We start from the raw sequence: 27,726 nt of genomic DNA, 5'->3' as shown, positions 1-27,726 counted from the left end.
TTTCTTCTCTCTCTCTCAATCTCTCCAGAAAGGCAATTCCGATTGAAGCCACGGTGAGTGCTTCTTCCTATATTCACATACTCACTCAGCAAACAAGTCCAGAGCCCCTACTCTGTGCCAAGCACTGGAAACACAGTTTACTAAACCCACCTAGTCTTTGCTTTTGAAAGGCTTATGATCTGGTGTGAAGGTCAGACAGGCAAAGAACTGACTGCAAGATGTGGGCAAATGCCACAATGCATATGTGCCCAAAGTGCTGCTGAAGGTATTGCTGTTTTACCTTATTAAAAAATAATTTTTTAATATTTATTTGGCTGCACCAGGTCTTAGTTGCGGCATGCAGGCTCTTACTTGTGGAATGTGGGATCTAGTTTTCCTGAGGGAGCCAGTTTCCCTGACCAGGGATGGAACCTGGGCCCCCTGCATTGGGAGCTCCTAGTCTTAGCCACTGGACCAGCAGGGACATCAGTGTAGCTGTTTTAACATACCCTGAGAGGCACGATATCCCAGCAGCTGTGGTGGCCACTGAGCTGCATGGAGAAGGATGTGTAGGAATCCCCAGGGGAGAAGCCACCAAGGAGGCGGAGCGTCCCATCAGGAGGGCCTGGACCTCGGCAACTCAGGGCCGGGAAAGGGCACAGCAGCAGAGAGGAGAAGGCCAGCGGACCCGCATCCCAGCATCCCGCGCGCGGGTTAAGCCCCGCCCCCCGCCCCGAGCCTGGAGACCACCCGGGTCACACTCCCGCTGCGGACACGGCGGTGTCCCCTCCGTCCCCTGGGCCTCGGGGTCTGGCCTTGGATGAGCAGGTGTGCGGGGGAGTTCTCCAAGGACCGAGAGGGCTCTCCGCCGCCTCCCCCGCAGCAGGCCTGAGACTCCCAGGAGACTCCCAGCTCCCCGCAGACCATCTATTTCGGCCTGATCCCAGCACCACCTATTGATTTCTGGCTGGGGAAGCCAGAGGCCCGCGGGCTGACCATAAAAGGAGAAAACCCAGCTGGGTCTAAGCGAGGCCTGGGCTGGCTGGTTCCCTCCAGCCTTCTCGTGCCAGGGTGCGTGGGATCAGGCGAGAGGGGGGTGGCCAAGCCCTGTCTCCTGCAGGGTCACTGCTCCCCCTGACCTCCAGGCCCCTGGGGGTGAGGCCTGGCCTTCACCGAGCGCAGAAAGGTGGATCCCCAGGAATGCCTGCCACCCTCCAAGGTAGACGCAGAAAGTTCCAGACACCCTCGCCCCCACCTGGAGCTGACGGCCCGCCCTGCCCCTGCCCTGCTGGGCACCACGCTCTCCAGGCACCGTCGGAATAAGCCCACACAAGCACCGGGGCAGGTGCCATCCTTGTTGGGACAAGTGAGGAAACCAAGGCACAGAGAAGTGGGCGCGTGTGCAGAGCCAGGATTCCAGCCCAGCTCAAAAGCAACGCCCTGTCTACACGCTGCTATATTTAAAATGGGTAACCAACAAGGACCTACTGTATAGCACATGGAACTCTACTCGGTGTTATGTGTCAGCCTGGATGGGAGCTAGGGGTTTAGGGGAGAATGGATACATGCATATGTATGGCTGGGAACCTTATCTGTTCACCTCATGCTGTCACAACATTGTTTGTTAATGAGCTATACCCTAATACAAAATAAACAGTTTAAAAAATAAATAGCACCCCGGAGAAAAAAAAGCGATGCCCTAAACCTCTGCTCTGTAGGTCCAGGCCTTCCTCTCTCCACCCTCCTGCCCCAGCAGCACGGGGAGGAAAATTCTGGGTGAGCTGAGGTACTCTGAGAACTTGTGCTGGACCCCAGCAGGACTCTTTCAGACCCCCATGAGGCAGATCTGGCCAGTGAAGGGGGCGTGGGCTCATGACCAGTATTCTCCCAGTGGTCTCCTGGGCCTCGGCTCCAGCTTCCAGTCTCTGCTCCAGCTTCCAGTCTCTGCATCCTTCTCTCCACTCCAGCCCCACAGCCTCCTGCATCTCATCAACTCCTTTAAGCTCACATGTAACTTCTCAAGGAGGCCTCCCTGTCCTCCCAGCTTAAGGAGATCCCAGGGTCTCCTGCCCTCCCCCCATAGCACATGTATTTGTGGTTTGATTTTATTAATATCTGCACCCCTCAGTAGACTGTGCCCCCCACAACAGTCCCCTCACAGTGGGGCCTCAATCAACACTTTTGAACAAAAAAAGGGAAGGGGGAGCCAGATTTTCTCTGAGGCTGGGCAGACACAGTGGGAAGGCCAGAGCACTCAGACTCCAAGAGTAACAAGCCGCCACCAAGTGTCAGTCAGAGCTCCCTATGTCCACTCCCCTCAGCCTATCTGCTTTCCAACTCAATATTTACTGGTTATTAAAAAAATAATAATAATTCTCCTTAGCTCTCTCCCATCTGTGTGAGACACCATGGGCCATCCATAAAACATGTATCAGAATCAGATGATCCTTCTTCTTCATTTCCTGCCAAAGAACGTGATCTTCTTGTGATAGCTCAGAGGGCTGGCCAGACAGGGCCAGACAGATGGAGCCGCCAGCACCCCTCGCCCCGCCAGGCCAGACGCTAAGCTGAGAGCAGAGGCAAAGTCTCTGCGAGGCAGAGAGGCAACTGGTCCCCTCCCTGGGGCGGGAGGGGTGGGTGGGGAGCATTGCAGGAACACAGTGTCTGCAGCAAAATGTCTGGGAAATTACTTCTGGGCTCCACTTCTTGGGCAACTCTGAGCATCATCTTCCTTACCAAGAAGACAGGGATTAAAAACCCGCACTTTCCAAGGATGTGAAAAAGATGCAGGGAGATTGGACCCACAAAGAGCTTAAAAAGGGCCCAGGACCATCCAAAGCTCAAAACAGGAAATTATTGTCAACTTTATTACCATCACTGCTCCATCATCGCCATCCTCCACAGCAGTGAGCTCGTGAGGTTACAGATGGCAGCGGGTCTGACTCAGGAGAACAGGCTATCAAGTGCAAGCCTTTCTAAGTGTAAGACCTAAGCCAGTCTCTTAGCTGGTGGCTCCATCTGTCCGGCCCTGTCTGGTTGGCCCTCCAAGTTATCACGAGCAGCCTCAGTTTCCTCATCTGTTAAAGGGGGCTGACAGCACTACATTACTTAACATACCATACTGCCTCAGAGGGAAGATAAAACACATCCAGTGAGGGGCTTCCCTGGAGGTCCAGTGGTTAAGAGTCTACCCTTCCAATGCAGGGCCAAGGTTTGATTCCTGGCTGGGGAACTAAGATCCCACATGTCACAGGACATGGCCAAAAAATTAAAAACAAAACAAACTATTGGCTTAAAAAAATCTTTTTTAAAATAAAAAGTGCTTCCAGTGTGGCTAAAGGAGATATCGCTAGGTTTGACATTCAGCTCTGCAGCCAAGCGCCTCAGTGTTCTGAGCCTCAGCGTCTTCAGTCTGTCACATGGAGAGTCTGTCCTGCAGGGAAGCGACAAGGGCCAAGGGGCGCAGGATCTACGGGGCAGCGAGCTCAGTGCACACAGATGCCCTTCCGGTCTCTGCTGAGATACAGAACCTCCGGTTGAGCACGGGCCAGCCCCTCAAGGCGTGCTGACCCGGACAGAAGGTTCAGACTGAGTGTGGGAACTTGCAAAGCAGAGAACCAAGTTTGGATCATTCTGCCCACCTCCCCACCCCCACAGACTTCTCCTCAGCTTAAAGAGGGTTCAGCCAAGAGCCTGAGCTGATAAAGGTCTGGCTGGTTTTTTTTTTTTTTTTAATCCCCTTAGAGTGGCTGGTTAGTACTAATTAGGTGTGGACAGAACACTTCCAGTGACAGGTCCTGATGGCTCCTCTCATCCTCAGAGTGAAATCTCACCTGCCTTTCACACCCTCCCCCACCCCAGGGACCCACAGAGAAGAGGCTGGAGATCCAAACTGGCTTTTGTCAGGAAAGCTTTGCAGACGCTTTCCCCACACTCATCATGCTATAATTTGCTGAAGTCACTCACGCCAGCTTCTCAAGTGCTGAGCCCTCAACGCTAACCCCCTGAGATGGCAAGAGACAGCCCTACAGGAGCAAACAGCCTTTAGCGGGGCAGGAGGGGCTGTGAAACAGCCCAGCATCACCTTGGCCCAGCAAGCCTGGGGCTTCAGAGTCTGATAAACCAAGTTCAAATCTGCTCTGACACTCCTGCGTTAAGTTCTTCACCTCCCCGAGCCTCAGTCTCCCCAGCAATAAAATGGGGCTAATAACAGCACCTGCCTCCAGTAGTGGATTGTCTAACCAGTCATGTTTTCCCACAGTAGTCATGTATGGATGTGAGAGTTGGGCCATAAAGAAGGCTGAACGCCGAAGAATTGATAACTTTTGTGCTGTGGTGTTGGAGAAGACTCTTGAGAGTCCCTTGGACTGCAAGGAGGTCAAACCAGTCAGTCCTAAAGAAAATCAATCCTGAATATTCATTAGAAGGACTGATGCTGAAGCTGAAGCTCCTATAGTTTGGCCACCTGATGCAAAGATCTGACTCACTGGAAAAGACCCTGATGCTGGGAAAGACTGAAGGCAGGAGGAGAAGGGGACAACAGAGGAAGAGATGGTTGGATGGCATCACTGACTCCATGGACATGAGTTTGAGCAGGCTCTGGGAGATGGCGAAGGACAGAGAAGCCTGGCATGTTGTAATCCATGGGGTCGCAAAGAGGCGGACATGACTGAGGCAACTGAACAATAACAACCAGTCATGTAAACATAGGTCCACGAGTGAAGGAAGGGAGGGAGGGAAAAATAAATAAGTTTTGAAAGGAGTCAATATTTGCTGCTGCTGCTGCTGCTGCTAAGTGGCTTCAGTCGTGTCCGACTCTGTGTGACCCCATAGACAGCAGCCCACCAGGCTTCCCCGTCCCTGAGATTCTCCAGGCAAGAATACTGGAGTGGGTTGCCATTTCCTTCTCCAATGCATGAAAGTGAAAAGTAAAAGTGAAGTCGCTCAGTCGTGTCCGACTCTTAGCGACCCCATGGACTGCAGCCCACCAGGCTCCTCCATCCATGGGATTTTCCAGGCAAGAGTACTGGAGTGGGTTGCCATTGCCTTCTCCCAATATTTGCTACTTCTTAAGAACTATCATGGCCAATGTCCTGGGAAAATTTAAAACATTGTTGGCTTTCTTTATAGTTTAGTGTTGTTTTTATTCTGGACACAGGCACCATAATAGTTTCAAGGCTTCATTTTAAAGGTCCTAATCTGATCCCAGGTGGCTCAGTGGTAAAGAATCTGCCTACCAAGGCAGGAGACACAGCTTCAATCCCTGGGTCGGGAAGATCCCCTGGAGGAGGAAATGGCAACCCACTCCAGTATTCTTGACTGGAGAATCCCACGGACAGTGGAGCCTGCTGGGCTACAGTCCACAGGGTTGCAAAGAGTCAGACACGACTTACTGACTAAGCACCAGCACATGGATCTGATCCCGTCTGCCTTGACAGTCTGCGGTGAGGATGAATGGAGAATATTCCTGGAAAGCTCTGTGCACACAGGAAGCATGCAATAAAAATCCACTACTGGGGTTTCCCTCGCGGTCCAGTGGCTGAGACTCTGAGCTCCCAATGCAGGGGGGCCAGGTTCAATCCCAGGTCAGGGAACTAGATCCCACATGCCTCAACTAAGAGTCTGCATGCTGCAACTAAAGATCCTGAGTGCCACAACTGAGATCCAGCACAGCCAGATAAATAAAGTAAATATTTTTTAAAAATCCACTATCACCATTATCACATCTTTGGAAAAGAGAGTGTGAGAGAATTTCCATCAAAAGGTAGTGGGTTGAACACAAACAGTTAGAGCTCCTTTTTTCCCAAACCTCATTAAAATGACAGTAAAGGGGTTTTGAAAGTGAGTGAAAGTTGCTGAGTCATGTCCAACTCTTCACAACCCCATGGACTATACAGTCCATGGAATTCTCCAGGCCAGAATACTGGAGTAGGTAGCCTTCTCTTCTCCAGGAGATGTTCCCAACCCAGGGATCAAACCCAGGTCTCCCACATTGCAGGCGGATTCTTTACCAGCTGAGCTGCAAGGGAAGCTGAAGAATACTGGAATGGGTAGACCATCCCTTCATCCAGGGGATCTTCCTGACCCAGGAATCGACCCAGGGTCTCCTGCATTGCAGGAGGATTCTTTACCAACTGAGCTATCAGGGAAGCTTTATTTGGGGGGCTTCAAAATCACTGCAGATGGTGAGTGCAGCCATGAAATTAAAAAATGCTTGCTCCTTGGAAGAAAAGTTATGACTAAACTAGACAGCATATTAAAAAGCAGAGACATTGCTTTGCCGAAAAAGGCCCGTCTAGTCAAAGCTATGGTTTTTCCAGTAGTCAGGTATGAATGGGAGAGTTGGACTATAAAAAAAGCTGAGTGCTGAAGAATTGGTGCTTTTGAACTGTGGTGTTGGAGAAGACTCTTGAAAGTCCCTTGGACTGCAAGGAGATCAATCCAGTCCATCCTATAGGAAATCAGTCCTGAATATTCATTGGAAGGACTGATGCTGAAGCTGAAACTCCAATCCTTTGGATACCTGATGTGAAGAGCTGACTCATTGGAAAAGACCCTGATGCTGGGAAAGATTGAAGATGGGAGAAGAAGGGGACAACAGAGGATGAGATGGTTGGATGGCATCACCGACTTGATGGACATGAGGTTGAGCAAGCTCCAGGAGTTGGTGATGGACAGGGAGGCCTGGCGTGCTGCAGTCCATGAGGTCGCAAAGAGTCGGACATGGCTGAGGGACTGAACTGAACTGAACTGAACTGAACTGAAAGGGATTTTTCTCAGGCTTCCCACATGGTGCTAGTGGTAAAGAATCTGCCTGCCAATGCAGGAGACATAAGAGACGTGGGTTTAATCCCTGGGTCTCTAAGACCCCCTGGAGGAGGGCATGGCAACCCACTTCGGTATTCTTGCCTGGAGAATCCCATGGACAGAGGAGCCTGGCGGGCTATATTTACAGGGCCACAAAGAGCTGAACACGACTGAACACACATGCACAAAGAGGTTTTTCAAAAACACGTGAAACTGTCCAAAAAAGTGGGAGAGGAGAGAAAAACACAACGTGGGAAACCAGCGAACGGGATGAGTGACGACAGTCCCAGGAGACTAAGCTGGTGGTGGAGAAGCAGAGTCCCCTGCCTCCAGCCCAAACCTCAGTAATGGGCACGCTGGGGCCTCAGGAAGAGGGTGGAGGACAACGAAGCACGAGGACTGGCTGAATGTCTGCGAAGCTGCTAGACACTCCAGATACCGTCTATGCTCCCTGTAGCCAAGTGACTGCCCTCCCCACCGCCCACCAAAGGGGCCAGATCAATTCTCTGGAGAGGGAGAAATAGAAGGTGTCTGTCCTGGGGACACCAGGAACGGCAAGAAGACAACATGCAGGTTTCATCCCATAGTTTGAAACCCTCAGCCTCTTCTCAACCAGACCCTTTAAATGATGGTTGTTGTTGTTTAGTCGTTAAGTTGTGTCTGACCCTTTTGCGAGGCTATGGACTGTAGCCTGCCAGACTCCTCTGTCCATGGGATTTTCCAGGCAAGAATACTGGAGTGAGTTGTCATTTCCTCCTCCAGGGGATCTTCCTGACCCAGGGATTGAACCCATGTCTCCTGCGTCTCCTGCATTGGCAGGCAGGTTTTTACCGCTGAGCCACCAGGGAAGAAGCCCCAAAATGATAGTAGACACATCTTTACCCTTGAAGCAGAAGACTGTACAAGACTTCTCTGAAGAATTTCACTAGCCCAAGAAAAAAGACTGAAAGCTACATCAAGAGTCACCCGATGGAGCAGCCCAGCCTCACCAGCAAGCTCCTCCTGCAAACACGAAGCTGCCATCAGTTTTTTGGTGCCCATGCATTAGAGCATCCCAGATGAATGGACAGTCAATGAATCAGCAGGCATTGGAAGAAAGTCACGAACAAGACAAATATAAATTAAACCAAATAAGTAAGAAAATATGCCTATTGGAGGTAACAGGGGTCTACATGTGGAGAAGTACCCTCTAAGAAAAGGAATGTGCATGGAAAAAGAATATGAAAAGAAAGAAACATTCAGGAAACAAAACAAAGTTCTTGGAAACTTTTTTTTGGAATGATAGTAGTAATTGAAAACTCAATGGAGGATTTATACGATAAAGTTGAGGTAACTGCCTAGAAAATAAAAAAGACAAGAGAAAGAGATGAAAATTATTTTTTTTAAAAATCTGAGAATTCTGGTATAGAAATAAGAAAACATCTAGAAAAAACAGAACAGAGAATACAAAGAAAAAGAAATCATTAAGGACATAATTCAAAAAAATTTCCCAGAATGTAAGGATAGGAATTGATAGACTATGAGGATCCACTCAAGTCTCCAGCACAATGAGTGAAAACAGACCCACACCAAATCCAATCATGAACAGGGAGATAAAGGTTAAAAAAAAAAAACTTCCAGAGAAGGAGGAAGGAGGAAATTTAAAAAAAAAGGTCACATACAAAGGATCAAGAATAAGAACAACTTTTATCTTCCCCAGAATGAAACTGAATCTCAAAGTTAATGAAGCAATGCCTTTTGGAAAGAAAATTTTAAAAAAGTAAACCTACATACTTTGGCTCAGATGGTAAAGAATCTGTCTGTGATACAGGGGACCTGGATTTGATCCCTGGGTTGGGAAGATCTCCTGGAGAAGGAAATGGCAACCCCTTCCAGTATTCTTGACTGGAGAATTTTTCATGGACAGAGGAGCCTGAGGTTGCTCCTGAGTAACTAACACTTTCACTTCACTTTCACAGTGAGTGAGTGAAGTCGCTCAGTCGTGTCTGACTGCAACCCCATGGACTATAGCCTAACCAGATTCCTCCATCCATGGGATTTTCCAGGCAAGAATACTGGAGTGGATTGCCATTTCCTTCTCCAGGAGATCTTCCCGACCCAGGGATTGAACCCAGGTCTCCTGCATTGTAGGCAGACGCTTTACCGTCCGAACCACCAGGGAAGATCCAAGGGCAGGACATAGGAAGGGAGAGCCCTGAGGTGAGGTGGAGCTGAGGGTGTGTCAGCTACTGGTCACCAGAGGGTATCCAGGGCAGGTCAAAAGACTCCAGTAGCAATCACTTCCAAAAAGAAGCTATAAATAGGATCTTGAACGCATATCTTATGAGACATATTATAAGAAGATTAACACATTTAGAAGGAGAATTTGTGGTAGAATTAGTGATTAAGTACATAGATACCCAAGTTGGGGGAAAGAAAAGGCAATTACTAACTCCAGGGGAAAGAATAATTTGTACAGGAAAAGGCATCACAAGACAGTGCAGAGCTCAGCTGTGAATGGCATCTACACAGTCATGATAATGTAAACTCTGAATACAGTTTTCATCAAAGTTAATATAAAACTACATTGGGAGCTTATGTGATGGGGCATGGTTGTGTGTGTGTTGGGAGGAGGCCGGAGGACAAAGCAAGGGGGTCATTGAGTGAAATGCTCATGTTCCATGATGAAAAGTCAATAAGCAATGCCTAAAACTGAGGGAGAAATTTAAAATATGAGTAATATATTCAAGTCTCTTGGAGATTACAGTGTTAAACATCCAAAATTCAGTTAAGAGTTGATAATGGTTATCCCTGGAGAAGGGGAAATTAGAGAAGCAACCAAGGAGTGATGTTTTTCTTAACAAGCCTTGAGGAATTGTCTAAATCATCTTCATCTACACCTTCAATAAAGATGAAAGCTAACAGTGTGAAAAAGGAGTAGGGAATCCCTGTAGGTGTATAATCCTCTAGCAGCAGGCAGAACAGTACATACGGAATGTTACTATTTGTGGGGAAAACCTGGGAAGAGAGAAATGGATGCGTATCTTCAGACATGTGCAGAAAATATCTCTAGGAGAGTATCTAAGAATATCTAATAAACTAGAATAATAACCCCACGGTTATCTCTGGGGAGGCAGACTAGGAGTCTTGGGCACAAGGGTTGAAAGGGAGAATGGTCAGCTTTTGAATTTGAATCCATCATCTCTCCCAAAACAAAAAAAACACTGGGAAATGTAAAAAGTAAATACGATATCATTTACACATACACATATATAAGACATATTTTAAATGCTGACTTCTCTCGCTGTCTCCTCTCCACTGGGGCCTGGCTTCCTTTGGGGAGGGGCTTGTGAATGAATTATGTCTTAGAAATCCCCTCCCATATTCCCAACTCCCCTGTTACTATTCTCAGCCAGAATGTTCCCCCCTCCCCTTTCCCCTTTTAGTGAGTCAGCAAGGCTTTGGTAGCTCCCCATCCGTCTTGGACAACCCACCCCACCCATCCTGACCCTGGTCAGTGCTTTTCTTTTTTAAAAAAGTTTTTAATTTTAGAAACTTTTTTTTTTTTGGCTGGGCTGAGCAGCATACAGGATCTCAGTCCCCTGGCTAGGGAATCGAACCTGTACTCCCTGCAGTAGAAGCATGGAGTCTTCATCACTGGACCACCAGGGAAGCCCCTGGTTTTTTTCTTTCAACAACTCTGAGAGTTCTTCCTTCATTCATTGCAAATATTAACTGAGCAGTTACTCCATACCAGGCACCAGCAAATATGCCAGAGATTCCATGATGAGCAGCAAGACAAACAGGGCGTTTGTGGGTTTCACGGAGTTTAGGGGGGCCTCGGGAACTTAAGAGTCCGTGTGACAAATTTCAAACATTTCGTATTCAGTGAATGCGTTCTCCACTCCTTCCCAAGCCTATCTCTTCACACGCCATCCTGTTTCACAAAGGACTTGAAGAGGAAGACATAGCTACTGACTTCATGCCTCCAACCAGATAGAAGGTTCAGCGTGATCCCAGCCAAGTGACTGGACAGCCTGGGACAGCAACATTCACCAACAGAGTCACAAACCGGGCCCACATGTTCCTTCACAAAAACCAAATTCCCACTTTATAAAGAAAAAAGAAAGATTTTTCCGAAGCTTTTATTTTTTTCTCCTCAATTTTTTTTTTTTTTGGAGATTTTTTTCATTGGAGTTTGTCATTACTCATTTGTCAGAAAGCCCGTAGCAGCTATTGATTAACCTTTAATCTAAAAAGAGCTTATCTCTTATGGATCTGTATGCTTATGGATGGCATTTTTCTCTTGAGGTTTAAAATTTCTAGGTAACTTTATATTTCACTATATAATTGTGTGTTAACATACAGAGCCCAAGAGGAATGGGATGTATTTGCCCTGGGGGTCCCTGTACGGAGTATAACACTGCCCCATGCATGGGAAGTTGTCTAGGGAGGCAAAAGTTATCACAACACAAAAATATTCTTCAAAGAGTCAAGTATTCGGGAAACCAGATCCCACTAAAGCATCTTTCTCTAGTCTGCATCACTGGTGTCCTCTAATTTAAAGGCTTCCCCTTGCCAGCTATTGGGTGTCAACATCCATCGTCTTGATACAAACACAAAACAAAGTGGCAGCTCTGCAAAACTGCCTTTTCCTGGAAGGTGCGGTGTCACACGATTGTGACGTTCGAAAGGCCACCAAAAACGTCAGATCACTTCACAACCAGACATTAGGGAGTCATCAGGAAAGATAACACAACAAGGACTTTGAGAGACTCTGCTAAATACCAAAGAAGCCAAAGCCCTTGGCAAAAGTGGTGATTTCTCCAACAAGTCTGTAAAAATTATCGTCTTATCCCATGCTGCAGAAATCAAGCATGGCATGAAGAAGGGTGCCTTGTGCTCTTTCATGATTCTGTTCAAAAAGAAGTTAAGGCAAGAACACCCAACTGTGAATTAATTTTATACTCTTTCTAAGAATTAGCACATCTAGTTGCAACAACCACCAAATTCCTATTGCATGTAAAATAAATAAGCCTGTGTTCATAATTTGCAATGTCATTTTTTAAGCCCATCAAAGCCTCTTCCCCCAATCCACATGCCCATTTAAACTAAATCTTTTCTGGAGCCAATTATTTTCAGATAGTCATAACCTCCTTCATTTCATGCCATCCAGCTCAGTTAGTGTATGAAAAGTTATATAGACAAACATTAATGGTGATAGGATTATGGGTGTTAGTACATTCTCTTTTGCTTAAATATATGTTTCAATTTTTCCTAGAATGGAATATATAAGACAGAAGTTTTTTGTTGTACTTAGTCACTCAATCATGTCCAACTCTTTGCGACCCTTTAGATTGTAGTTCGCCAGGCAATTCTGTCCATAGGATTTTTTTTCAGGCAAGAATACTGGAGTGGGTTGCCATCTCCTTCTCCAGGGGATCTTTCCAACCCAGAGATAGAAACCGCATTTCCTGTGTCTCCTGCATTGCAGGCAGATTCTTTCCTGCGGAGCTATCAGGGAAACTCTAAGTTTCTTAAAGTTACATGTATAAATTTTAAGAGCACTATGGCAACGTTTACCTGTCATTCCCTCTTCCCCTTTTCCTGGTATTCAGACTAAATGTGCTTAGTAGGGGCTCCCTTAGGCTTCCCTGTTGGCTCAGTGGTAAAGAATCTGCTTGCCAGTGTAGGAGATGTCAGTTCGATCTCTGGGTCAGGAAGATCCCCTGGAGAAAGAAATGGCAACCCCCTCCAGTGTTCTTGCCTGGGAAACCCCATGGACAGAGGAGCCTGGCAGGCTCCAGTCCATGGGGTTGCAAAAGGGTCAGACATGACTTAGCAGCTAAACAACAACAAAAAAGCTCCCTCAGCTCCAGAAAAGAACTAGGAATAGTCCAAACCAATCATAAATGTTCCAGTTCTCTTTGCCAATGATTGGTTTAGAGGTTTGCATGTGATCAAGACATAACAGACATAAGGGATGGCTGCTGATAAGTTTCTGGAAAGGTTTTCTTCTCTCATAAAAAAGGAGACATGGGGAAAAAAAACTAACCCTTCACTTCCTTCATGCTTCTGGATGTTATCACATGAGGATGTGATGTCTGGAGCTATGGTTGCCATCTTGTGATGATGAGGAAGCAGCCAAGAAAATCCCAAAAAAGTCTGTTTTTGAGCTGTTAAATTAACTGAGCCTGAAATCATCAACATCCAGACTACTTGTTATATGAGGTAATAAATTCCTGTTGTTTAAGCCATTTTAATTGATTGCTATGCTTCTTGTAACCAAAAGCACCCCAAATTATATGAACACTGTAGCTTTGTGATGTTCAGCTTTCCAAAGAGGTGTGTGAACCACCATCATATACTCTTCCATCAAGAGAGACTACAAAGGATTTTTTTTTTCATAAAAGCACATACCTAACTCCAAGAGTCATCACTTTATAAACTAGGATTATATCTCCCACAATCTTCTCTGCAAGGCTCCATATTCTGGTCTTTGGAAATGATGGTCATACCCATCTGGAGTGGTCCAGTTTGAATCATACCTGTGTGGTGTGGCTAACCCTGTCAGTAATTTGGGGAACTTCTACCTGAGCCCCTTTACCTTGAGGTGGGGAGTAATAAGTCCTAGGTACACCTGCCATCAGGAGCTTCCAGAACTGGGCTCCTTTCAATTCTCAACACAACATTCTTGGAGGAAGCTATTCCAGGGTCAAGCACAGGAGCCAGGCAGTAAACTCAAACAAGTGCACCAGGCCAGGGAACTGGAGAACCCATTTGTCCTTTTGAGGGGCTGACAGTGGGATCACATGTTGCCAGATGTTCCAATTCTTTCAAGATAACATAGAAATTGGGCTTTTTGTGTACAATCTCCACATTTTTAAAAGTTGGCAGCTAATTAAAGTATCCTTAAAACTCCATGTGGACCAAAACCCAAACTTATCTGAGGGCTGGATCCAGCCTACCAGCTGCCGGCTTACCACCTCTAGGCTCTTCACACCTAAAAATCACATAACAACTGTGCACAGCTTTAAAACTGCCAAAGCTCTTTCCTGCTGCCCTTTCTCAAGTGTAAGGACAGAAGAACTCCTATATCTGAAGGCCAGATCCATTTATAGGAGGAGGTATTCCATTTATGGGAGGAGGCATGAGAGAACTTTCTAGAACTATTTCACATCTTGGTCTGGGTGGTGATTATGACTGTGAACATGAACGTGAACGTGAAGTCGCTCAGTCATGTCCGACTCTTTGTGACCCATGGACTGTAGCCTACCAGGCTCTTCTGTCCATGGGATTTTCCAGGCAACAGTACTGGAGTGGATTGCCATTTCCTTCTCCAAGGGATCTTCCCAACCCAGGGATCGAACCCGGGTCTCCTGCATTGTAGACAGACACTTTACCGTCTGAGCCACCAGGGAAGTCGATTACAACTGTAGACATGTAAAAATTAATTTTAGACTGGACACTGAATTTGTGTACTTTTTGCATTCTCCTGTATGTATGTTCTACCACAGTAGAAGTTATTAATGATAGTAATAATACTACATAAATGTGGAGGTAATATGCAAAGGTCTTCAGTGTGGGAAAGCCTGCTTTACCATCTGTACAACACGCTGCAAGATGGATCCTCTCACTCCCTTTTCACAGATGAGGAAACTGAGGCTGGAGAGGAAAAGACATTTGCACAGGATCCCACAGGATGTGTGTGACAGCTGGCTGCAAATTCAGATCTGGTTGGCTCAGCGCCAGGACCATTCCCCACCTGCTTCCCTTCCAAAGTGACAGCATCCTGCCATCTTCCAGATAGCTGGCCTGCCCAGGCCTCAGGCAACCAGGGGTCAGCAAGCCCATGCCTGTATTTGCCCAAGCTATCTGCCCTCCCTCCTCTCCCGGACTGGACACGCATCTGTTCTGCTTGTTTTTTCCCTTTTTCAGTCACAGCCCTCCTGTTACCCAGCTCCGCCTGCCAAACCCCACATTCTTGGCGAGAACTGCAGGCGGGCAGGACAGGAGGGGCCTGGTGAGTGGCTATAAGCAGCCCGGGTGGGCTCCTTGGAGGAGGAGGAGCTCTGTGCCTCTGCAGGCGGCTTACCTTGCAGCATGCTCCGGTAGGCCGTGTCGGCGATGGCGTAGATGTGGGGCGGCATCTCGTGCCGCTTCTTGCCCTTGTACATCTCAATGATCTTCTCTGAGTAGATGGGCAGCTGCTTATAGGGGTTCACCACCACGCAGAAGAGGCCCGAGTATGTCTGCGAAAGAGAGAACCGAGCTGACTTCAGGAACCCAGCAGGGGCAGAGCTCTGACATCCAGTCTGTGACCACCCACTACAGCCTGCATGGTCTGAGCACCACTGTGTGCATTTTCTCACTTCATCTCATAGAGGCAGCCTTGAACATATGTGCTCTGAGTCCCATTTTAGAGATGGGGAAACTGAGGCTTGGGGCTTCACAGATGGTGCCAGTGGTAAAGAATCCAATGCAGGAGACACAGAAGACACCAGTTCAATCCCGGGTCAGAAAGATTCCCTGGAGGAGGAAATGGCAACCCACTCCAGGATTCTTGCCTGGAGAATCCCATGGGCAGAGGAGCCTGGTGGGCTACAGTCCTTGCGGCCACAAAGAGACATGACTGAGCAATGGGGCACACATACACAAACTAAGGCTCAGTGTCCTGGTGGGAATCAGGACATCACTGACTCCACGTACCGGGGAGAGGAGCAAGGGGTGAGCTTGGAATTCTAGGACACCGTTCATAACTGTAGTTTTAAATAGTGCTGGGTTCAGACCCCTGGGCCACTCCCAACCACTGTCACTTCATCTCCCTGAGCCTCACAGGCTTAAATAACACCTACAGTTTCTTGAGCACTTACTATGCACCAGCCACTAAGCTAAGTACTTCACAGGCATCTTCTTTAATCCTCTCATTCAACCTCTGACAGGGATACTATAATTTCCCCATGGCCCATTTGACAGATGAGAAAACTGAGGCTCAGTGAAGTTCTCACCAAGTCACGCAGCTGCTGGGAAATTCAGAACTAAAATCATGACTTCTTACCCCAGAGCTCATACTCTCCTCGACCATGAAAAAGGACAGAGTCCCTCATCTGTAAAGTGGGGATAAACACAGCAGTCTTTAAATAGGAATGGTACTCACACATTACAATATGGATAAAGCTTGAAAACATTACACTGAATGAAATTAAGTCAGACACAGAAGGTCATGTATCACACGGTTCCACTTATATGAAATGTCCAGACAGGCAAATCCATAGAGACAGAAAATAGGTCTCTGGTCTCCAGGGACTGGAGAGACGGGGGGATGGGAGTGACTGCTAGTTGGAATGGGTTTCTTTGGGAGTCTATAAAAATGTTCTGGAACTAGAGAGCAGTGGGACTAAGACTACACTGTGAATGTATTAAGGCCACTTGTTTCCTTCAAACTGATTAATATCGTGAATTGGTTATATTGGATTTTATCACAATTTTAAAAAAAGTTGGCAGTTTCTGGGGGCCCAGGGGTTAGGACCTTCCACTGCTGGGGGCCTGGGTTTAATCCCTGGTCCAGGAATTAAGATTCAGCAAACCACACAGCAAGGTCAAAAAAATTAATTAGTTAAAAAAAAATCATCCTGCCCTACCAAGTGCAGAGGAACGTCTGAAAAGGATCAGAACAAGGAAGGGGCATGAAGATGCTCACATGCCCCGCCGTGCTGTGGGCGGGGGAGGCGTGGTCCTGGCTACTACTGTTCTTTACTGTACCCTGGCCTTTCCCACGCGCTGAGCTCAGAGCCCAGGAGACAGGCGCCAACCTGTCCCAGAGGAACTGCTTTCCTAAACGATAGCATCAGTGCTGCCCAAGGCTCTGGTGGGCAAGACGAAGCATGTCTTCCCTCCAGCTCCCCCAAGAAGTGACTAAAGGAGGAGGAGCAGAAAGTCCGTCCCTGGGTCACACTCACAGCCCGGCAAACACCGAGGAGGTTCAGCGCCTCGATCAAAGCCACCCAGCACAGAGCCCCACTTGGCCCATGTGAGGCGTGGGCACTGTCCATCAGCTGTGGGCCTATTCCTGTCCTACAGAAACAACTGATCATCCGGGCATTCTGTCGCTCATTCATTCATGCATTCCACATGTGAGGCTCTGAGGTTACAGGGCAAGACAAAACACACGGGCACCTGCCCACAAAGGGCTTTCAGCCTCAGCAGCAGCTGGTTGGCGAGTGAGGGACTCCCCCTAGGGCTCCATCTGCTAAGGGGCGATGATGATGAGAGTTGATCCGGGGTGAGGGGAAAATGCTCTTTCTGAAAAGGAGCAGGACTGGGGGTGGGGGAGGTGGGAGGGAGGCAGTAATCTCCCAGGTTTCCACAAGTCCCATCTAAACATCCTTCGGCCACTTATCAAGCACCGACTGTATACCAGCTCTGTGTTAGATGCTGGAAACAAATAAATCGATGATCATTCCTGCTCTCAAAAAGCCCCCTTCGAAAAGGAGATGAGGACATTCAAAATAACATCATAAGAAGAAGGACGGAGCCCTGTGGATTATGGGAGCAAGGAAGAGAGGGCCCTAACCCATGAGGAGGGGGCGGTGCTCAAGAAACTTCAGCAGGAGGTACTCCCTGCACTGAGACTTAAGGGATAAGGTGCTAACAAGTTCAGGGACACAGTAGGTGCTCACTAAATGCCTGCTAAATGAATGCCTGAGGGTCAGTTAATTATAAAGCTTCCCTGGAGCAGGGGCAGCACTGCCTTCATCTCTGTGACCCAGGGCCTGGCACTGGGCTGCACACAGTAGGTGCTCAGTAGACATTCGTTGAACATGTGGCAGAGCTGTTCCAGGGCAAGGCCTGTGTGTTTCCTGTTCCTCTGTGTCCTGGTCCGCAACTCAGGGCCTCCATGGAGTAAGAGCCCAAGAATGGTTGATCGTTTGAACGAAAGTCAACCGCGCCCTTCCTCCTCTTTAGGCCTGAACTCCACCTCCAGCTTTCCCCAGGCTATGCCCACTGCATCCACCATGTCCTTTTTAGAATGTGTCATTTATAACCCAAATCACTCCCTCCAGGGAACTAGGGCCAGTAAAGCATAGTGGTTAAGAGTACAGAATTGACTACTGAGGACTTATTTGTAACTCTCATTCTGCTACTTCTTGGCTGTGTGACCCTGTGTAAGTTTCTTTTTCTCTCTGAGCCTCGATTATCCTCATCTGTAAAATGGGCAGGTGTAATAGCCACTCCTTCATCAGTTCGCTATGAGAGAGCTCTCGGGGAGCATTTAGCACAGTGCCTGGTGTGTAACAAGGACTCAATAACTATTAGTGACCATCCAGTGCTCCCTTTGTTTCATGATGATGAAAACTTTGCCACCTTGGAAACTTCACACGTAATGTTCCCTCTCCTTGGAACACTTCCCCCTGAGCTTCTCAGAGCCATTTGCATCTGCTCTTTCAGGGCTCAGCCTAAATGTCACCTGTTAGACTGTAAGCTGCACACTATCATATCTCCAGCCCTTAGCACAGGGCCAGGCACATGGCAGACACTCAGTAAATATCTGCTGAATAAAAGAATGAAAGAAGGAGGAGGGAAGAGAGGGAGGGTGGGAGAAGAAGAGAGGGATGGAGGAAGGAAGGAAGAGAGGCAGGTGTGGCTTTCCCAATCAGCTTCCGAAGGAGAAATATCACCTTCCCCCTGTTTACCTAGGGTACCACCTGGTGCGATGTACACAGCAAGCACTTAATCCATGCTTCCAGAAAGATCTGAATGTCTGTCTAGTTCAGCACATCTTTCCAGGGCACCATGTCCCAACAGAAAGGACTGGGTAGATGGCAGCACACCCCACGCAGAGGCTGGGCTTCAGAATCTAGGGGTTCAGCCTCCACTGTTCCAGCCTGGTTACTCTCACCTGAGGCAGCCCTCCTGCGCTTGGCTGTGTTTCTGCCGCCCCCATCCCCACGAGCCCCTTCCGAGCTGGTCAAATTCAGAGCTTTTCAACTTTCCCTGCCTCCCATGTCCCAGCGGCCTCTCAGGGCCCTGTGCCACCAGCCGGTCCCAGCTGCAGGCCTAGGGTTTCCCTCTTGTGACCGTATTAGGAAGCGACTTCACTTTTTCCCTAACGCTTTATATGGTCAGCCGTGGAGCCCTGAGCTCCCAAGGCCTCCGGCAGAAATGAGGAACAGTGGGGGAAGGTGGACGAGAAGCAGGCTTTAAGTCACAGAGGCCCAGGAGGAACCTCAGACTTGCGCTCGCTACTCGTGTGACCTGAACCTCGTCCTCCCCATCTATATAACGGTGGGCAGGTCGCAGTGCAGTCTCATGGCTTTCTGAACATCCTAGAGACAGACCTGGCCCACCAAGAATGTGATCTGCTACAGCCTTGACGTTAATGGCAAAAAAAAAAAAATAGAAACAACCTAAATATCCACCAATGGGAGACCAGTTCAATAATTATGGCACACTGCCCTTAAAAAGAATACATACATATACAAATTTACATATAGGGAATTCCCTGGTGGTCCAGTGGTTAGGACCCATGCTTCTACTGCAGGGAGCTCAGGTTTGATCCCTGGATGGGGAACTAAGATCCGGCAAGCTGGGCAGTGCAGCCAACACACACACACACACACACACACACACACACACACACGTATATATACACACACATATTTTGGGCTTCCCAGGTGGTTCACTTTCACTTTTCACTTTCATGCATTGGAGAAGGAAATGGCAACCCACTCCAGTGTCTTGCCTGGAGAATCCCAGGGACGGGGGAGCCTGGTGGGCTGCCGTCTATGGGGTCACACAGAGTCGGACACGACTGAGGTGACTTAGCAGCAGCAGCAGCAGGTGGTTCAGTGGTAAAGAATCTGCCTGACAATGCAGGAGACATAAGAGATGTGGGTTCAATCCTCCTGGCTTGGGAAGACTCCCAGGAGGAGGAAATGGCAACCCACTCCAGTATTCTCGCCATGGACAGAGGAGCCTGGTAGGCTACTGTCCGTGGGTCACAAAGAGTCGTACACAACAGAACATACGCATGCATATATATATATATACACACATGTATTGGCCTCTATATGTATAAAATATTAGGGCTTCCCACTACTGGTAAAGAACCTGTCTGCCAAAGCGGGAGGCAGAGGAGACATGGGTATAAAATATTGCTGGAAGATTTATAGGGAACTGGTGACCATGGTTTCCATAAGGAGGGGAACCAGAAGATGAGGAAATGGGGATAAAAGGAAAAGTTCTAAAATACCCTTATATACTATTCAATATTTTATTTAATATTTGCATGTGTTATCTATTCAAAAAATGTTTTAAGTCTGAGTGAATAGATAGTTATGAATAGACACAAGAAAAAGCCACAAATAAATAAGAAATCTCCCATTTTCACCTCCCCCAGCCACTGGCAACACCATTCTTTTCTAATTCTCTAAGTCTGGCTGTTTTAGACTCTCCTGTAAATGGAATCCTGAAGGATTTTCCCCTCTCTGGCTGGCTATTTTCACTCAGCATAATGTCTTCTCGGTTCAACCATGCTGCTGCAAATGGTAGGCTTTCCTTCTGCTTTAAAGCAGAGTTATTATGTTGTACAGTGTATTTACCACCTTTCCCTCTTCCATTCTGGGCTTCCCTGGTGGCTCAGATGGTAAAGTATTTGCCTGCAATGCAAGAGACTGGGCTTCAATTTCTGAGTCAGAAAGATCCTCTGGGGAAGAGAATGGCTACTCACTGCAATATTCTTGCCTGGAGAATTCCATGGATAGAGGAGCCTGGTGGGCTATAGCCCATGAGGTTGCAAAGAGTCGGACATGACTGAGCGACTAACCCACTTCATCCATTGGTCACATTCATTCCTGTAGAATCCATGTTACAGATCTGCAGCTCAGATGTACCTTATCTTGCTCCTCTCAATTATCAAGCAGCCTCAGGCCAAGGGCGGGGCCCTGTGACTCTCAGCACCTCATAGAGAAGGAAGGGGGGATCAGCAACACTGAACAGTCCTGATCCTGTCCCTTCTCAGGTAAGTCACATCACCTCCCTGCCTTGGTCACCTCGTGTGCTGGGGCGGAAGTGAGCTTCCACCTCACTAGAGAGAGCTGGGAACGACTTGGGACAGCAGCCAGTACAGGCAAGGCCCACATCTTCACTGAGTGCCCGCTGCCTGAAACCCTTGTCCCATCTCCCAGCCCAAGACCAGGGATGGAGCCATGAAAAATCCCAGGTGGAGAGAACCCAGCCAACGACATCCAGAAGAGCAAGGGAGTGCTGTACCAAGAATCAGAGCCACATGGGGGCCCCACACGGGTCATCGATGATCTGGGGCAGCTTAGGCAGGAACCTGCATCTTGAGACAGAGGATGGACATGTGGCCCTAGTGGGGGAAGGGAGGTCGGATGAAGGGAAAGAGTAGCACTGACACACTCTATACACTACCGTGTGTAAAATAGCTAGTGGGACGCTGCTGTACGGCACAGGGACCTCAGGGGGCTCAGGGCTCCGTGATGAACTAGAGGGGTGGGATGGGGGTGGTGGGATGGAGGCTCAAGAAGGAGGGGGCATACGCATACACAGAGCTGATTCACGCTGTTGTACAGCAGAAACTAACACAACATTGTAAAGCAATTGTCCTCCAATTTAAAAAACAAACAAACAAAAAGAACCTGCATCTTTAAGGCTTCTACCTCTTCTAGACCCAAGGGGATGAGACATCTGCCAGGACTAAGCAAAAAGTGCCTTGTTTGAGATGAGCTTTGCAGGATGGAAGGGAACATTCTCTTCATTACCAGGGGCAAAGTCAGGCATGGTCAGCTGCCTGAGCTTCACCTGCCATACAACTGTAACAAGGGCCATGCCTTCCGCCATCATGCACTGGGTGAATAACTTGGGGTGCTCCCCAACCCCGTCCTATTTTATCTCCTCCGTCATGGACAACAGTTTCTAGTTAAGTGATTAAGTTGATCAGAAGGGAATGAGACAGAAGTAGACGCGTGGTCATAAGACTAAAAGGCTTTTCATCTAATCTGTCCGGAGAAGCACAGCAGGAATTTGAAGATTTGATTCATTTTTTTTTAATCTGCTGTCAGAAGACAGTCTGGGTCTTGGGACCTTCATAAGCCCCTCATTTTTCCTGGTTTCTATTTTGGGCCCAAACATCTGTCAGAGGACAGCAGGCGAGATTCCTATCCAAGCCCATCCTTGACCTCCCTGGATGAAGATGACTTATCTTGGACAGGAGGCCCACAGGAGCCCAGTTCCTCTAGAGTTTCTTGAAGGCTGGTGTGCTTAGGAAAAGCCACTCTGTACCAACAGCCCCAGGCTGGGGATGCTTCCAGACAAAAGAGACTTCCTCTGCTTAGTTAGGGAGCAACTTAGACTGTCCTTGGAGGGTCTTTAGTACTCTGAGCCATAGCTTGCCTGTCTGTAGGATGGGACGAGCATACTTCATTAAGTGGACGTTGTGTTAACTAAATGAGATCAAGAGAAGGTATGCATAGAATTTATGAGTTGCTTCCCAGTTCCCTTTTGGCTCTTAAAAACAAGCCATTGTAACTCTCTCTGAACTATCTATGTAGTTTAGTTGCTAAGTCATGTCCTACTCTTTGCGACTCCATGGACTATAGCCCACCAGGCCCCTTTGTCCATGAGATTTTCCAGCAAGAATACTGGAGTAGGTTTCCCTTTCCTTCTCCAGAAGATCTTCCTGACCTAGGAACCGGACCTGGGTCTTCTGCATTGCAGGCAGATTCTTTACCGACTGAGTGAAGAATAATTAATTATGGTACATCTGTTGGATAGATCACGAAGCCCATAAAGGGGCAGTTGGGGTCATGAGCGAGCAGTAGGGATGTTCATCCCTAACTTGTACATGGAAAGAGAGCAGGTCCCCAGCCTGTGTGCACAGACTTTTCAATACATTGTTGTTGTTTACTTGCCAAGTCGTGTCCAACTCTTTTGCGACCCCATGTAGCCTGCCAGGCTCCTCTGTCCATGGAATTCTCCAGGCAAGAATACTGGAGTGGGTTGCCTGTTTCCTCCTCCAGGCGATCTTCCTGACCTAGAGATTGAACCCGTGTCTCCTGCATAAGCAGGCAGATTCTTTACCACTGAGCCACCAGGGAAGTTCCTTTTCAATACATAAACATGCACTATTCTCACAAAGAAACATAAACATCTTATCAGCTGTTATCGCTGGGGGAGGATAGACTCTTGCGTTTGCTGTGCTTTTCTGAATTTTCCAGATCTTCTGGAATGAATGTGCCTCACTTTCCTAATTAGGAAAAAAAATCTGCAAGACAGTTTTAGAGATGGCAACGGGGGTTTGTAATTTTCATGTGGCAAAACATAAAGGGCAAGACCAGAAGGGCCTCAAGACAGAGGTGACTGTTTCTGTAAGTTTGCAAAGAATCCAAGAACATCTCTCTGGCAATAACAAAAATGAGCATAACCAATAAAAACAATACCTAACGTGTTGAGTGCCTACAACGTGCCAGGAAGTATGCCACGTGCTTTCTTTTCAGAGTAACCCACTCCATGCATGCATGCATGCTCAGTCACTCAGTAGTGTCCGACTCTTTGCAACCCCACGGACTGCAGCCCACCAGGCTCCTCTGTCTGTGGAATTTTCCAGGCAAGAATATTAGAGTGGATTGCCATTTCCTACTCCAAACCCACTCTATGAGGCAGGTATGATTCTTGTATTCATTTTACAGAGAAGGAAACAAAATGTCAGAGAAATTAAATAACTTGCCCAAGGGACAGATGTACCCTTTCTGAGTGGCAAGACAAAGGCTGGATTGGGATGCCCTCTGTCCACCAGTCTGGCTTGATGGGGGTACCATGTCCTTCTATATCCTAGGGAGCTGGTCCAGCCCACAAAGAATCTGTACCCCTGAGTTACACATCATCCAGTCCAGACTGTCTAACAGAGTTTCTGCAATGATGGGAATTTTCTCCACCTGTGCTGTCCAATATGGCAGCCACTAGCCACAGGCATCAGGTGGGCACTTAACACATAACCAGCACAATGGAAGAAGTGAACTTTTAAATATTGATGTTTAATCAATTTATATCAGGCCTTCCCAGGTGGCTCAGATGGTAAAGAATCTGCCTGCAATGCAAGAGACCCGGGTTTGATTCCTGGGTCTGGAAGATCCCCTGGAGAAGGGAATGACTACCTCCTCCAGTATTCTTGCCTGGAGAATTCCATGGACAGAAGAGCCTGGTGGGCTACAGTCCATGGGGTTGCAAAGAGTCAGACATGACTGAGCGACTAACACTTTCACTTTTCACTTAGTTTACATCTAAATTTAGTCAGCCACATGTGGTCGGTGGCTGCCATATTGGACACTGCAGCTCTAGTTCACTCTGACCTGCACGGTCAACCCAGAGGAATCCAGGTCCAATCGAGTCATTCCCATTTGTTACAGGGCAGGCGTCCACCAAACCTCACCAGGATCCTCATGTCTCCTACCTACTCGGCTGTGGGATGGATCAGCCTTCTCAAGGAGGTTAAGAGTTCTTTATTTCCAAGATGGTGGAAGAGCAGGGAACTACTTCACTGAAATCTGTTGAGCACGGACCATGCAACCATGTGATCACATGGGATCTATGGATCTCATTTAAGTGGGGGGAGGATGACTGCTCTCATTTTGCAGATGGGGAAACTGAGGCTTCAAGAGGTGAAATAACCTGTTCAATGTCACAGCACTAGATAGGGCAGGGTGAATGGAATCCAGGTCTGAACTATCCCACCCCACATGCATCCTCCCTCAAGGAAAATTTCAGCCTCCTAACTTGCACCCCAAAGACATCTGCAAGCCTCTCCACTGCCTCAGGGGTGCAGGAAACCAGCAAGAATTGGCCGGCTTCCCCAGGATACTCACGTATATGAGTCCCGAGAAGTACCTCTCCCGCAGGTTGTGCAGCACAGAGGCTTCATTGAGACATGTCAGCTCTGCCATGTCTTCCACCTTGGAGAACTTAGGCGGGTTCATCTTCTGGATGTCATCCTTGCCGACTGTGACCTTCTTGCCATTCTCCACCAGCTCCACAATCACCTCATCCCCTTTCTCCTCCTTGATGCTGGCTGCCTCGAAACCCTGCTTCTCCGAAGGGACCCAGACCAGCTTCTTGGCCGCCCAGTCAGCCTGGGCCACTGGGTTGTTGATGAAGTTTTTGTCCACAAAGAGGAACTTCTCATCGTCACTGAGCTGGTCCTTCTGCGCCATGGTGCCTGGTTGGTCCCCTGGGGAATAAGGCAACCAGGTAAGAATGAGGCCAGAACCAGATTGGCCTAAAAACAGATCAAGAACCAAGCCCTAAAGACAGATAAAACATTCACCTCCCCACGTCTGGGGATGCAATCTGCAGAAATGTCTCACAAAGCACAAAGGTGTTCACAGCAGGATGGTTTATGTCGTCAAAAACTGGAAATGACGCAAAGGCTCTTCAGAAGAGGATCTGCACTACTATATACTGTCCATCAACATGGCACGAATACGAAAACCATGATATTCTCATACAATGAAATGCTACTGAGGGGTTAAGATGCGAGAAGTAGGTCTAGATGTGTTGACATAGGAACAAATTCAGTCTTATAGTTTACTGTAAAAATAAAAGGGGGTGGTCCTCAAATGTTTAAACATAGGTTTATCACATTATCTAGCAACCCCATTCTAAGGCATATACCCAAGAGAAATGAAAACATACTTCCACACAAAAACTCAGGTGAGTGTTCATAGAAGCATTACTCCTAATAGCTAAAAAATAGAAGAAAAACCCAAATGTCCATCAACAGATGAATGGATAAATAAAAAGTGGCCTATACATTTAATAGAATATAAAAAGCCTATACATTTAATAGAATATAAAAAGCCTATACATTTAATAGAATATTACTCAACCATGAAAAGGAGCGGAGTACTGAAATACACTGAGTGTTAATGAATCTTGAAAACATTATGCTAAGTGAAAGAATCTAGTCACAGAGGACCACATATTATATGATTCCACTTATATAAGAATGTCCAGAATAGGCAAATTCATAGAGATAAAAAGTAGATTAGTGGTTGCCAACAGCTGGGAGAGAATAAAAGGGTGACAGTAGAGGGATCAAACTGCAAACGTCCATTGAATCATAGAAAAAGCAAGAGAGTTCCAGAAAAACATCTACCTCTGCTTTATTGATTACGCCAAAGCCTTTGACTGTGTGGATCACAACAAACTGTGGGAAATTCTTCAAAAGATGAGAATACCAGGCCACCTTATCTGTCTTCTGAGTAATCTGTATGCAGGTCAAGAAGCAACAGTTAGAACCGGACATGGAACAACATACCAGTTCCAAATTGGGAAAGGAGTACATCAAGGCTGTATATTGTCACCCTGCTTATTTAATGCATTTGCAAAGTACATCATGCAAAATGCCAAGCATAAGCTGGAAACAAGATTGCTGGGAGAAATATCAATAACCTCAAATATGTAGATGACACCACCCTTATGGCAGAAAGCGATGAGAAACTCAAAAGCTTCTTGATGAAAGTGAAAGAGGAGAGTGAAGAAGTTGGCTTAAAGCTCAACATTCAAAAAACAAAGATCATGGCATCCGGTCCCATCACTTTATGGCAAATAGATGGGGAAACAATGGAAACAGTAACAGACTTTATTTTCTTGGGCTCCAAAATCACTGCAGATAGTGACTGCAGTCACGAAATTAAAAGACACTCCTTGGAAGAAAAGCTATGACCAACCTAGGCAGAATATTAAAAAAGCAGAGACATTACTTTGTCATCAAAGGTCCACCTAGTCAAAGCTATGGTTTTTCCAGTAGTCATGTATGGATAAGAGAGTTGGACTATAAAGAAAGCTGAGGGCTGAAGAATTGATGCTTTTGAACTGTGGTGTTGGAGAAGACTCTTGAGAGTCCCTTGGACTGCAAGGAGATCCAGCCAGTCCATCCTAAAGAAAATCAGTCCTGCATATTCATTGGAAGGACTGAAGCTGAATCTGAAACTCCAATACTTTGGCCACCTGATGTGAAGAACTGACTCACTGGAAAAGACCCTGAAGCTGGGAAAGATTGAAGGCAGGAGGAGAAGGGGACGACAGAGGATGAGATGGTTGGATGGCATCACCGACCTGATGGACATGAGTATGAGCAAGCTCTGGGAGTTGGTGAAGGACAGGGAAGCCTGGCATGCTGCAGTCCATGGGGTTGCAAAGAGTTGGACGTGGCTGAGCGACTGAACTGAACTGAAGTCGAGGGGAGTGGGGTTTCTTTTTAGGGTAATGAAAATGTTCTAGAATGTACTGCAGTGATGGATACACAATTCTGTGAATATGCTGAAAGTCATTCAATTGCACAATTTAAATGGGTGAACTGCATGGTATTTAAACTGGATCTGAATAGAACTGCTTAAAAATGAAATATAGGGAATATTGTAAAGCACTAGTATAATAACCCATTTTTATTTTAAAATATTTAAAATTCATATAGGCAAAATAACTGGAGAAATATGTACTTATTGAGTACAGTTTTGAAGGGATTTTTACTTTTCATGAGTTTTTTCCTAATTTTTTGTAGTAAAATATATATGACTTACTATCTTACACATTTTCATTTCAGTGACATTAAGTACATCCATGCTGCTGCTGCTGCTAAGTTGCTTCAGTCGTGTCCGACTCTGTGTGACCCCATAGACGGCAGCCTACCAGGCTCCCCTGTCCCTGGGATTCTGTAGGCAAGAACACTGGAGTGGCTTGCCATTTCCTTCTCCAATGCATGAAAGTGAAAAGTCAAAGTGAAGTCGCTTAGTCATGTCTGACTCTTAGTGACCCCATGGACTGTAGCCTACCAGGCTCCTCCACCCATGGGATTTTCCAGGCAAGAGTACTGGAGTGGGTTGCCATTGCCTTCTCCGAAGTACATCCATATTGTCATGCAATTATCACCACCATCCAACACCA

General features: G+C 47.2%; 1 protein-coding gene across 2 annotated transcripts in view; it reads right to left on the bottom strand.

Moving 5' to 3' along the window:
- MYH11 (myosin heavy chain 11) overlaps positions 1–27,726 on the bottom strand; it is a 127,755-nt gene that overhangs the window by 85,172 nt on the left and 14,857 nt on the right. For both annotated transcript variants that reach the window (XM_052635853.1, XM_052635854.1), the window contains exons 2-3: positions 24,648–25,009; positions 14,861–15,017 (exon numbers count right to left, since the gene is read on the bottom strand). In XM_052635853.1, the coding sequence (XP_052491813.1) occupies positions 14,861–15,017; positions 24,648–24,992 (502 nt within the window). In that variant the 5' untranslated portion in view covers positions 24,993–25,009. The remainder of the gene's footprint in view (positions 1–14,860; positions 15,018–24,647; positions 25,010–27,726) is intronic.

This window comes from Budorcas taxicolor, chromosome 2, assembly GCF_023091745.1.
Source record: "Budorcas taxicolor isolate Tak-1 chromosome 2, Takin1.1, whole genome shotgun sequence".
In the NCBI taxonomy this organism is placed as follows: domain Eukaryota; kingdom Metazoa; phylum Chordata; class Mammalia; order Artiodactyla; family Bovidae; genus Budorcas; species Budorcas taxicolor.
This window is presented reverse-complemented; position numbering and strand designations above follow the sequence as displayed.